This window comes from Hydractinia symbiolongicarpus, chromosome 4 (assembly GCF_029227915.1).
Source record: "Hydractinia symbiolongicarpus strain clone_291-10 chromosome 4, HSymV2.1, whole genome shotgun sequence".
Lineage (NCBI taxonomy): Eukaryota > Metazoa > Cnidaria > Hydrozoa > Anthoathecata > Hydractiniidae > Hydractinia > Hydractinia symbiolongicarpus.
The window spans coordinates 5,395,744-5,408,340 of record NC_079878.1 but is presented as its reverse complement, the minus strand read 5'-3'; the positions used below and the strand labels follow the sequence as shown (position 1 = coordinate 5,408,340).

The 12,597-nt window shown below is 32.2% G+C and overlaps 1 protein-coding gene across 1 annotated transcript; it reads left to right on the top strand.

The window, feature by feature from the left end:
• Positions 1–8,454: 8,454 nt before the first annotated feature.
• Positions 8,455–10,604, top strand: LOC130640907 (protein-S-isoprenylcysteine O-methyltransferase-like). The gene is made up of 2 exons (XM_057447506.1): positions 8,455–9,591; positions 9,908–10,604. Exons 1-2 carry the CDS (start codon positions 8,955–8,957, stop codon positions 10,129–10,131), a joined length of 861 nt encoding a protein of 286 aa, XP_057303489.1. The 5' UTR covers positions 8,455–8,954; the 3' UTR covers positions 10,132–10,604.
• Positions 10,605–12,597: the final 1,993 nt, after the last annotated feature.

Genomic DNA, 12,597 nt, shown 5'->3' with positions numbered 1-12,597 from the left:
GGCTCAGGACATGTCGATGCACCTGACGCTCAAGGCATGTTTAGTGTAGCCATTATGTGAATAGGAAACATGCACCTGACACTCAAGCATGTTGAAGCCACTGATGCTCAGGGCATCTCTCATACACCTGACGCTCAGGGTATGAATAAAAACACCAGTATTCTCACTCAGGGTGTGAGGGAAAACAACATAATTAGCAGGCACCTGATGCTCAGAACATGTCAATGCATCTGATGCTCAGTGCATTTCATCTGTCTTGTGCACCTGACACTTAGGGCATGAAGGCGCCTATAATGCATACCCTGACGCTCAGGATATGCATTATATATTTGTGCATATCCTGACGCTCAGGTCCTCCATCAGTCCATCAAGTCATCCATTGAAAGCTTCCCAGCTTCCCTTGCTAAACTACAGCATAAGCAAAAAATGTATTAAGAAACTGTGCTGAAATTTTCTTCACCTTTGCTGCAAATAACCTGAAATTATCTATCATCCATCAGACACTCGTTTAATACTTGTGGCGCAGTAGTTTAGTGGTTATAACTTTGTGCAGGAGGGCAGGGTTCGATTTCCCTTGGCGGAGAGTCAATATGTGCAAGTAAATTTTACCATAGCCCCAGGTACTTGGGGCTATCTAAGTAAGTAAGTAAGTAAGTAAGAGTTTATTTGCTGAGAAAATAACTAATTACAAAAAAAAAATGTTCTATTGAAAAAGGAACTTTAGCAAGATAAATTGCTAAAAAAACAACAAGCTGGAGACCATCACACTAGTTAAATAACTAATCTAAGGAGATGGCGACCATATTTAGAATTTTCATTTTATAAATAAATATAAATTCTTTATTTTCTTTAAGAAAATTAAGTGTGAAAAGGTGTATAATAATTTTCCATCATTTAACTTAAACTTAATCATTTTATTTTTATGGGTTTCAAAATATGACCTTCCAAAATATTCCAAAAATTTCACAAAATTTGGGAGGAAAAAAAGTACTTCAAGAAATAATTTTCAGTTTGGAAAATTTAATAAGATAATCTTTACAATATTATTATGGACTGGAAAGAAAAAAATCTTGGGACCTTGTATATTTTTATACATATCTAATTGTTATGATGAATAATGTTCATGCTTAATTTTTATCTTTAAACCTATGGTTTACTAGCACTAAATTAAACCACAGCCATTATATATCAATGATGTTTCAAATTATGACCATCCAAAGTAGCAACCAAATAAAACCTTTAAAACATGTACTTCTGGGTAATAAAATTAAAAATAGCACAACTTTTGAGATTTCGATGGCTAATATTCCAATGAAAAATGTTGATAAGCTCTCCACTTACTGATTTTTGTTAAGTAAACCAAATAGTTTGTTCATTGTAATCATAAAATTTTAAGTATCTTATAATTGATGAGATTTTAAATTATGACCTTTTTATAATATAGTTTAAGACTAAGTTAAACAATGAAACTTTCCTTTGGTAAATCTCTATAAATATTATGATAAAGTTCTAATTGAGTAACTACTTGGCACAATACCTGTCTGGGGAATAAATTGTTCCACTTTCTCTTTCTAATGGACCCTACTGGGAATATAAACTATTTTTGGAAAATTGAAATTCTATTGAAAATCCCGTGGGCTATCATGAAATCTATAAATATCATAAAATCTATACATATCATGAGATAGTTCTTATTAAGTAACTAGTTGACACAATACCTGTCTGAGGATTAAATTGTTCTATCTTGTGATTCTAATAAATTCTGATAAATTATTGCACACAATCATTTTTTTTAAAAAAAATTCACCACATTTGAAAACATAGATATGTATAAAAACATAAAAGGTCCCAAGATTTTTTCCTTTCCAGTCCATAATAATATTGTGAAGATTATCTTATTAAATTTTCCAAACTGAAAATTATTTCTTGAAGTACTTTTTTTCCTCCCAAATTTTGTGAAAATTTTGGAAATTTTGTCCAGGCAATATTTTGGAAGGTCATATTTTGAAACCCATAAAAATAAAATGATTAAGTTTAAGTTAAATGATGGAAAATTATTAGTTTTAAAAGAAAAAAAAGTATACACCTTTTCACACTTTGATACTTGGGTAAACAAGGCATCAAAATCCTCAAAAAATTACTTGCGTGCATTTTTTTCGAAAATCAACCATATTTAAATGTAAGGTTATGTATACAAGCACTCAGAAACCCAAGATTTTTTTTCTTTTAACTGCTGATGGATACTTTGAAGACTATCTGCCGAAATTTTCAAAGCCAGAAAATTTTTCCTGCGCTGCTTTTTTTCACCTGGAACTTTGTGAAAATTTAGGAAATTCTGTGTGGTTGGTACTTCGGAAGGTCATATTTTGAAACCCCATCAAAATAAAACGATTAAATTTAGATTAAATGATGGAAAAGTATTTGTTCTAAAAGAAAAAATAAGTATGGACCTTATCTCACCCTTATATTTGAGTTACTGGAGCATCAAAATACTAAAAAAAAACATCTATATAAAAGCATTTTCAAGCATTTTCTGATCCATAATGGCAGAATTCTAAAAATTTTCTAATAACAGTTTTGGTTTCTTTAAAAAATATGGATGGAATACTAAGATATTATAGACTTTCAGAGACATTGGGTGTCCATACATAAAACTATGGCATGCTGAAAACAGAGGATTTTGTTAGTATTGAGAAATGGCCAGAATGGGGAAAATTTCTAAAGGTCATATCCTGGGAACCACTCGAGGTAGGAAGTTAAAAGTTTCAGAATTTCCATATCTTATTGATATAAATTTGTGGTAAAAATTTCAAAAAATCTGTGAGGGTCGACATGGAAAGTCCCTTGATTTTGGTTCATTTGGCATGGAATAACCCTTAGGAATATTTATCAAGGAGGGAATTTTTGCAGAGTGATTTGATTTTAGATATTGATAGTGAAGAAAGGTCTTGTCTAGGGAAAAGAGATTGAAAAAAGTTCCAGGCTAGTATACATTGATATAAAGTAGAATTGGTACCAAAAGAAAAAGTTCTAACAAGGGGTTTGTCTAAAAGTTTAATAGAAGATCCTCTGATATTGTAAGTATCCGGGCGAAAAGGTAGACTGAAAAGACTATTTATATATATCAGGTGGAGAGGCTTTGTTTAGGATTTGGTGAACTAGAGTTACATTGCAGATTTTGGTGGTATCAAAAATATCAAGAAGGTAAAGTTGCTTTAGTAGAGGTTTAGAGGGTTGATTAAAGTCAGAGAAGGTGATGAGTCTGACCGCTATTTTTTGAAGTTTAAAGATTCGATCAGCATGGATGTTATGGTTTAGACACCAAACTTGGGAGAAATAAGAAGCGTAAGAAAAAAATAAAGAGTAGTATACAGAGAGAAGTATCTTCAAGGAAACATAGTGACAGAGTTTGGAAATTGCTCAATTACTTCTGGAAAGTTTGGTGGGTTAACCCAAGCCATGTGAGGAAAATTGGGGAAATTAAATACTCTAGGACTCCCCATCTAAGCCATACCTTCCTGGAAATAATAGATTCAATATACAATATTCAATTTCATTTCATTAGGCTATATACATTACAGGACACTAACAAATTGCAATATGCAACTTACCTAGCTAGTGTCTCAAAAAAGAAGCCAGGCATTACATTAAAAAATTAACTAATAAAAAGGGTAGAACAGGAAAAAGGACAGGTGCAGGTGTGAGAGAACAGTAACAACGAGCTAATTAGCTATATCATAGTCATATTTCACCACGGAGTGAAAGGAATACAACACATATAGCAGAGTTTATACCAATGCCGTAAAAATACTAGATAGCAGAAGGAAGTGAACGACGTTGCACTATATGGAAAATCGTGGAATACGAAATCCATAATAAACTTCTCGGGAATAACTTCATGAAAGAGGCCATATAGCGAGTAAATATAGGTGTGATGATAGATTCCCCTGAGGACATTTTTCCTGGCCTAGGGGCGAAAAAACCCTGGGTACGAAAATGTACGTAGCTCTCTAAATAAAAGATATTTAGAATTCTCGTCCCCAGTGCTCTTTGAAATTCAAACCTCGAGGTTTATCTCAATGAGCTCTGGGGTCGAGAATGGATAATTAGTTATAAAGAAGAATCGTAATTTTTCCAGCGATAATGCTAAACACTTTGTAATGAAAACACATCCAATATACTATTCGGTTTTTATTATTTAAATGGATCTTCCCTTTTGTTATCGTTAAACTTTTGACTATATGATTAGTTAGTAAGACGGCGATATTTTGAAATTATTTTTACACAACAACAAAGAGTTGATCCACAAATTATTGTTGTCTACCAACTCTTTATCACATCATGCAACCATAGAAGTAAAGTTACTCTACATCCGTTTATGTTCCTCTCTACCTAATGAAAAGATTTTGAATACAACTTTCGAAAAATTTAATTATTTTTATGATTCGGCCAATTGGAAAAAAACTGAATAAATAATTATAAAAGATAGATTGGGATACTAAGTTTGCGGGTCTTGATGTGCAGAAAAAAATTGATAAACTTATATCGATATGTAAAAAACTACAGGGTTGCATATTCCTGTTAAAAATGCATATAGAAAAGTTCCAAGAGAGAGAAGAATATTGATGAGAAAAAGATGTGAAATAACAAAAAAGTTAATACACAGTAATAACTCAATACATATAACGAGTTTGAAGAATAAGCTAGTAGATATTGAAAAAAAAAACAGGACTCCTACAAGAAGACAAAACAGCTAGATGATAGTAGAGCAACCTCAGCCATCAAAAATAATCCAAAATACTTTTTGTCATATGCTAAGAAAATAATAAAAAAGTTACAAAATAGGTCTATTGATTAATGAATATATGAATTATATTACCGACAACAAAGAAATGGATGACGCACTACAAAAACAATACATGTCTGCCTCCAGCAACCCTTATATTGAAATAGACTTATCAGAATAAATTAACAAAAACTATTCCCATATAAATGATCTTGAGGATATAGTATTTGATGAAAATGACTTTCTGGGAGAAATTAAAACTATAAAACACAATGCTGCAGCTGGTCCAGATGGTTTCCCAGCCATGCTATTGAAGAAATATGGTGAATCACTGACTACACAACTATTTAAAATATGGAGAGAGTATAATAATAATGGTATCACACAAGAAGTGATGAAAACAAGCCATATAACACCCATACACAAGGCAAGTGATCAAGGTAAAGCAAAAAATTATACTCTCACCGTGTGGAAGTGTTTGAGAAGGTAGTTCGCAAAAATTGTAAGGCACAAAATTGTAAAGCACATAGAAGAAAACAATTTGATCAATCAGAACATGGTTTTCGATCAGGAAGATCATGTCTAAGCCAACTGTTACAACATTTCAAAACTATCCTAATGTATCTGGAAGTTGACAAAAATGTTGACACTGTCTACTTGGATTTTAGCAAAGCATTCAATAAATTCAATTGATCACAAATCCTCTTGAAAATGCTTTAAAAATTGAAGGCAAACTTTTGAAATAGATTGAGTCTTTTCTAACTGACCGTAAACAATTTGGTAAATAGCATCAAATCTGAGCAAGCGCATGTTCTTTCTGACGTATCGCAAAGCTCAGTACTTAGACCTTTGCTATTTATCTTGATGGTAGGTGATATAGATGAGAAGATGCAATACTGCCATATAGTTACCTTTGCAGACGACACAAGACTGTTGAAAGGTGTTGGAACATTGTGTGATACATTTATGCTTCAAAGTAATCTAAATATAATTTATATATGGACAAATAAAAATAAAATGGATTTCAATAGTACCAAATTTGTACACCTAAAGTATGGAAAAACGCTGAATTAAAAAAGGTCTCCATATACCCGTCAAATAATGGCAAAAAATAGAAGAACAATCAGAGGTGAAAGACGTGGTTGCGAAAATGTCCAACAACTGTTCTTTTGCATCACATATCTAAAGTATTGTTGAAAAGACAAGAGATATGTGTGGGTTGACACACCGAACGTTTTCTGCTCGTGACAAACACACTTATTACGTTGTACCATGATTTCGTTTTACCTCACTTTGACTATTTCTCTCAGCTCTGGTCCCCTGTAAAAGTGGGTTTTATCCAGTGTCTTGAAACAATACAACAAGTTTATATGAAGAAAATAACTGGTATGAGAACTTTTAACTACTGGGAACAACTGAAAGCCTTAGATCTACTTTCACTACAAAGGAGGAGAGGAAGATATCAAATATTTCATGTTTGGTGTATACTTGAAAACCTACTACCTAACATCAACACTGACGTAGGAAATCAAAATGTCGGCATAGCTAGGTATTTCCATCCAAGACATAGAAGAAAGTGTTAAGGATTGTTACTGTTCGAGTTTTCTGTTCTACCATGAACGCCAGTTTCGTATTTCAAGGACCAAGGCTATTTAATAGCCTACCTAAACATCTTCGCGATTATACAGGATTTTCTGAGGACACGTTTAAAAAGAAGTTGAATTTCTTCCTTTCGATCAATCCCGGATGAAACACCTATTCCGGGGTATACCCATTTAAGAAGGACAGAGTCGAAATCCTCGTTGGATATCATTAAAAGTGTCGGAATCAACGATTTGGGTAGATGAAGAATGCATCAAAACAGACTCAAGTAACTCAAGTAAGTATCCCAGTTTGGCACAGACCTGTTCATGGGACCATTTTCTTGTCTTGGTGGGATCCTGATTTTAACTTATTGAGTACATAGTGAATAAGCACTTTGTTTTTTATTTATTTTTTTACAAGGACAACTGTAATGTAATTTTTCGAATGGCAAGAAAGCGTAAACAGGAAATTTTGGGCATTACAAAAACTTGATGTTCGGTCCACTATTTTTGATCAAAAGTTTTGATTCACAGAATCTGAAAAGCTAAAATGACAAAAAATATTTTAAATCAGTCCAAAAACGTTTTGGCGCAAGAAACTCCTTCGGTTAAAAAGTTGACCGAAAATTTTTTTTGCCGAAGTTTCTACCGTACCTACGTTTACCAATCAATTTCCGCCCCATGATAGCAGTTTGAGTAGAATCTTAAAACAATTTCAAATGCGCATACCATATACTAGAATTTCAATCAAAAGTTGAAAAGGTTTTATTTTCATTTGGGATTTGTACTGAACAAACGTTTTGTAAGTAAGTAAGTAAGCAAGTAAGTAACGGGAAGTCTTAACGTCCTTGGAGATTCTAACCTAACGGCTGGCTCTTCCTCCCCTTCGATTGTAACTATGTTACATTACCGCTGGAGAAACGTATAGCATTGTTCTAACTTCCTTGGCTGCCACACAAGCCAATTAGCGGTCAGTAGATGGCACCGAATGGGCTGACAATACTACCTTATGATTGCAAGGCCGGATACACTTCTACCACTACACCATCTTCGCTATATTGTGTTTTAAAGGTTTTTAAGCATCATGCGGCTTTTTAAAATCTTGCTAATTTCTCTTCAGTTAAAAATATTACTAACTTAATATCATGTTTTAAAAAAGCAGTTAACTTTAGTAGTAGAGAAAGTAGTTTTCATGAAGATATAAAACACTATTTTACACAGTGAATATTGAACTCTCCAAAGTTTAAAATTGTTTGAAGCAAACAACCGTCCCTAAATACTTCTAAAACAAGGTACCTAGTTTTCTATTGACAAAATGAAACAGATGATATATCATTATAAATATAAAAAAGCACAGGAGTTTAGGAGTTATTCTTGAAGAAAAAGTAGCAAAGAATATTGGCATCCTTTATAAGCAAAATTTGCATGCAAACAACGTTACAAAATTGACAAAATTATAAAATAAACAAAAATATGCAATCAAACTTATTTTAAATGTTGACAGGATATCTCGCCCCAAAGCTTGATTGAAAGAATTAAATGTACTAAATGCATACCAACTAAGCATTCAAACTTCAAAACAATCTGCTGATACCAAGAGTATTAAAAACAATGTTTCAGAAAATACAACCAAATGGACACTAACTTTTAACTGCAATAACTACAGCTTTTTAGATCACAAAACATTTAAATCGCACGACATCATACCTTCATTGCTAATCGTTTATAGAAGGTTTAGGGGCGTACAGTCTTCTTCCTTGCTCATGTTATTTTAACTACTCTAAACCTCTAACTAACCTATTTCTAGATTCTGCATTATAACAGCTATAGTTATTTTTGTGATGTAGTATGCGCATTAACTGACTACATGAGCCTTTACATGAAGTACTGTCAATATTTGCTGCGCTGGCTGTTTGCTGAGGTAAGCAAAATACTTTTAATTGTTTATGGCTGCTCCAGCCCGATTAAAACCTGACTTCAAACACTTGTTCTGTTTCAAAAGGCTTTATCCTGGTTAAAAATGCTACTATTAATTCTGTGAAAAGGGTATTTTACATATAGGGAGCGAGCTATATACACTGTCTGTAGGAACTGCTTGAATATAAAGTTCTTTGTTGTGAAGCATGGACTTACACTAACAGTTTGTTCTGAACTAACTTGATGGTATATTATATCTTTTTACCTTAACCAAACAAGTTAGCTCAGTCTTGACAGTAAAGAGAGTTTTCGAGGATCACCTCAAAATTCTCTTTACTGTGATGTTAAACTTTGTAGATGCTGTAGACCTCGAAAAGTTGTTTCACAAGTCTTATTCATATTTAAATATTTTAACATTTGATTACTCTGCATGAATTCTGATGTCAGGTTGCTCCTTTACAAATTGCAATTCAAACATTACCAGTATAGAGTTGCAGAAATAAAATGGAACACATAAAAAAATAAAAGCTGCACTAGTTTACTTGTACCAAACCCCAGAAGTATAGTTTCATGTTTCATAATTACCTTCAGTTAAATCTGACATTGTATAATAAACTTATTTTTTCTTTACATTCCAGAAGAATACATTTTAGACAAAAGTGTAAATAATGTTATGTATAGAAGGCCGAGTTGCACTAGCTGCATTTACAGTATTTTCTCTTCTCTCATGGTATCAGTTGAAAATCTTATTTGGTAATTATTGGAGTTACAAGTATTGCATACTAACTTTTGGATCATCGATAACTTGTTTATTGTTACTTCCATACAGTAGTATCTTGAAGCGTGCTGCATTACTTGGAACATTTTTTGGTGGGTCATTGATTTTAATATTCATAGCAACATGTCCATGGAATGTTTTTGCTACATATGTAGCATTCTTGACATTTTTTCATTTTTCGGAGTACATCATGACAGCACTATACAATGCAGACCGACTTAGTCTGGACTCCTTCTTACTAAACCATAGTTTTGAATATCAAGTTGCTGCAGTGTTTTCGTGGATAGAATTTTCTATTGAAGCATGGCTTTTTCCCAAGATGAAATGTTATTTGTTGATTACTTTATTGGGATTTCTTATGGTGTTTTGTGGTGAACTTCTCCGAAAGTTTGCAATGATGACAGCAAAGTCAAACTTCACACATATTGTACAATCAGAGAAAAATGATGGACATTCTCTGGTTACTGATGGGATTTATAGTTGGACAAGACATCCTTCTTATGTGGGATGGTTTTACTGGAGCATTGGTAAGGATCTCTACTATTGTTTTGTATTGCACGCTTTTTTCCAGATTTTTTTTTTTTGCATATGTATATATATATATATATATATATATATATATAATTAAAATTCTAAAATGTTTCTAGTCCTCACAAGACTTTTGTTGCCAAAAACTGCATATAAAGAAAACTCTTTTTGTTGTTTGTTATAGTGATTTACTTCTTTTTTGGTGCTTAAACTTGTTTTCTTTTACTTAAAGTTTTCAAATTACAAGAGCTGCCATGTTTATTTATGAATTCTCATTTCTCATTCAAATTTTTGATATCTTATATTCACATGCAGGTACTCAAGTTTTATTAGCGAATCCAATCTGCATTGTTGGTTATGCAATTGCATCCTGGAAATTCTTTGATGAGCGGGTAAGAGATGAAGAATATTATCTCGTGAATTTTTTTGGTGATAGTTACTTGGATTATATGAGCAAAGTTCCAACAAGACTGCCATTCATACATGGATTGGAAAAATATTTAGACTTGCTTAAAAAAGAAAATGCAAAAGACTTGTAACAGTTGTGTGTATACAATTTTTTATAAAACTTTTATGCAGCCACTATTAAATTTATTGACAATGAGTATATACCATTCATACGTAATTTGCAGAAATTTAATTTTTGAATATTTCGCCAGTTTTTGTCAAATTCACAAAAATATGTCCCTGTGAAAAATATTAGGTTATTGCTATTAACAAAATTTAAACTTTGCTGTGTTTTTTTTTGTTTAGAAAATGATACAACTTTTTTATATATATAAACATTGTCCAAATTAAACAATTTCCCCAAAAATAAATCATATTTTAAATAATCGCTAAACGATTTGTTTGGGTCAAATAAGTGATAAATAATAGTATATAAATGATATAAATATCTAAATAATTTCTTGGACGTTTTTTCCAACCAGCTAAACAATGTTTGGTGTAAAGTGAAATGTGATTTATGTTGTTAATATATTTATATATAGTGAAAATAATCTTAAAACTTTGTGGCAATGTGTTTTCTATTTTTTTATTTTTTTTATCAACTGAACAAGTGAGCAAGTGAGCAACTAGCCTGAAAGATGCAAAGATGATTTGATGCAACATCATGCAATAATTTATTGACCCAAGCCTTGTGGACCAAAATTTTATCAGGCCTAATTTTCTCAAACTCAAATTTTCTATACTTAACACCGAAAAATATTGGCTGACACATAATCGAGTCATTTTCAAATTTTTGTTATTGACTTATAAAACGCCAGAAAACTTCAGAGTCGACATCAAGAAGCGATAGTTCGAGGTAGATTCCAACATTGCTAGGAACCTTAAACAAAAATTAATAAAAATAACTTCTCTGGGTTAAGGCAAAAACATTGCAGCGTTAAAGTCAATCTTTTTGTTCAAACCAACAATGAACTACTATTTTTGCAATATATATATCACATCTATAGTGCCACGTTTGCATTTTCCGAACGGTTGTCTAAATTAAACAAATAAAAAACAATGGGATATATTTTTTCCTTACTGTGATGTCACGAGTCAATACACACAAAATAATTAAGTAAGAAAAAATTGAAGATAAAAATGGCAAAAATGTTGAACAACATGTGACGAATTTGTTTACAACTGAACTTACTTAAGGTGTCAGTAACCTTTTTTTAGCTGTCCAAATAGCTTAATTATTTACTTAGTGTTTTATTTATACCATTTTTTTACTATTTCCTGAAAATATAGGCCTTAATACATAATAAAATGATTTTAACTTAACACTAAAATTGCTGAGTCAGCAGAAACTTCTGCTTAAAAATGTATCATAAACAAGAAAAAAATTGGCTTCTACGAACTCCAACTTTTTACAATCTCGTTATTTTTCATCAGCTTCTGTTTTTAAATGAACCTTGGGTTAACCCTTTTAAAACGGTGTGCGGATTTTTTTTTGCTCATTCCTATTTTTTTAACAATAGCCTTTTTGTTTTTTTGAACAGATTCTTTGTTAGCATCCCTGCTGCATCTAACGCTGTTAAAAAAAAAAATATTCCGAATAAAAAGATTTCCGCACACCGTATCATGGCTGCATGATTCACCAAGCATGTCTGAAAGTTATAAAGTAAAACGAAAATGCTATCGAAAGTTAAAGCTCGTGCAGTGTAGCATAATGAAGATCGTCTTAAATTTATACATAATGCGCCATCTTTGTTGTTATTAACGTTTCTCTTTAATAATTACGTCATTTCTTTCGTACAATTTCGCAAGCGCGTAGGCTTATTCGGCAGAACTAATTAATTATTCATGATTTTATTTAAAGAGGAATTGTTAGGTAAAAGATAATAGTATTTTGACAAGTGTGTTTAACAGAAAGAATACGGATATATAGTCTGAAATAAACCTTTTCGTAAACTAATTATGTAGAAAAAATTTTCGATTTTTAAAAGGGTTACTGCCACCTTAACTTACTGAAATTTGTAATTAAAAAAGATAAAGAAAATAAAGATTCGTAAATTCGCAACCTCGTCCCCAGAAAGGAGTGGCCAACAATGACCCTGGAACAATTTTCGCAGGGCAATAGCTGTTCATAAATTATTTTTCGGGTATAATCATCATAAATTAGACGAGATCATGTGACCAGCCTGTTCCAGGGTCTTTCCGCCGCTATCAACTGCATCAACAAGGCAAAATGCCCTGGGAACGAGGTTGGTAAATTCGTATTCGTTCGATCCGTTGTTGAATGTTTCCGGTCTGCATTTCATTAAATTTGTTACCATACATCATAAACGTAATCGTTCAAAGCTCGTCATATTTTGTGGAAAACAGGGTGACCACTCCTCCTTAAATAACCTTAGAAAAAAAAATCTCCTTAAAAGTACTTATTCTCCTTAATTTCTCCTTATTTCTTAATTTTTCTGATCGTAACTTTTTTTGAAATGTGTTTATGGATTGTTCATCACCAGTGAAATAAGACATATTTCTCTGTTACCTGAAATCCTATATTTTCTATCTTTCAG

Bases quoted from the DNA above. Each gene is read 5' to 3' on its own strand.
- LOC130640907 (XM_057447506.1), top strand. From the start codon at position 8,955: ATGTTATGTATAGAAGGCCGAGTTGCACTAGCTGCATTTACAGTATTT. The intron at 9,592-9,907 runs GTAAGGATCTCT...ATTCACATGCAG, and splicing joins ATGGTTTTACTGGAGCATTG to GTACTCAAGTTTTATTAGCG.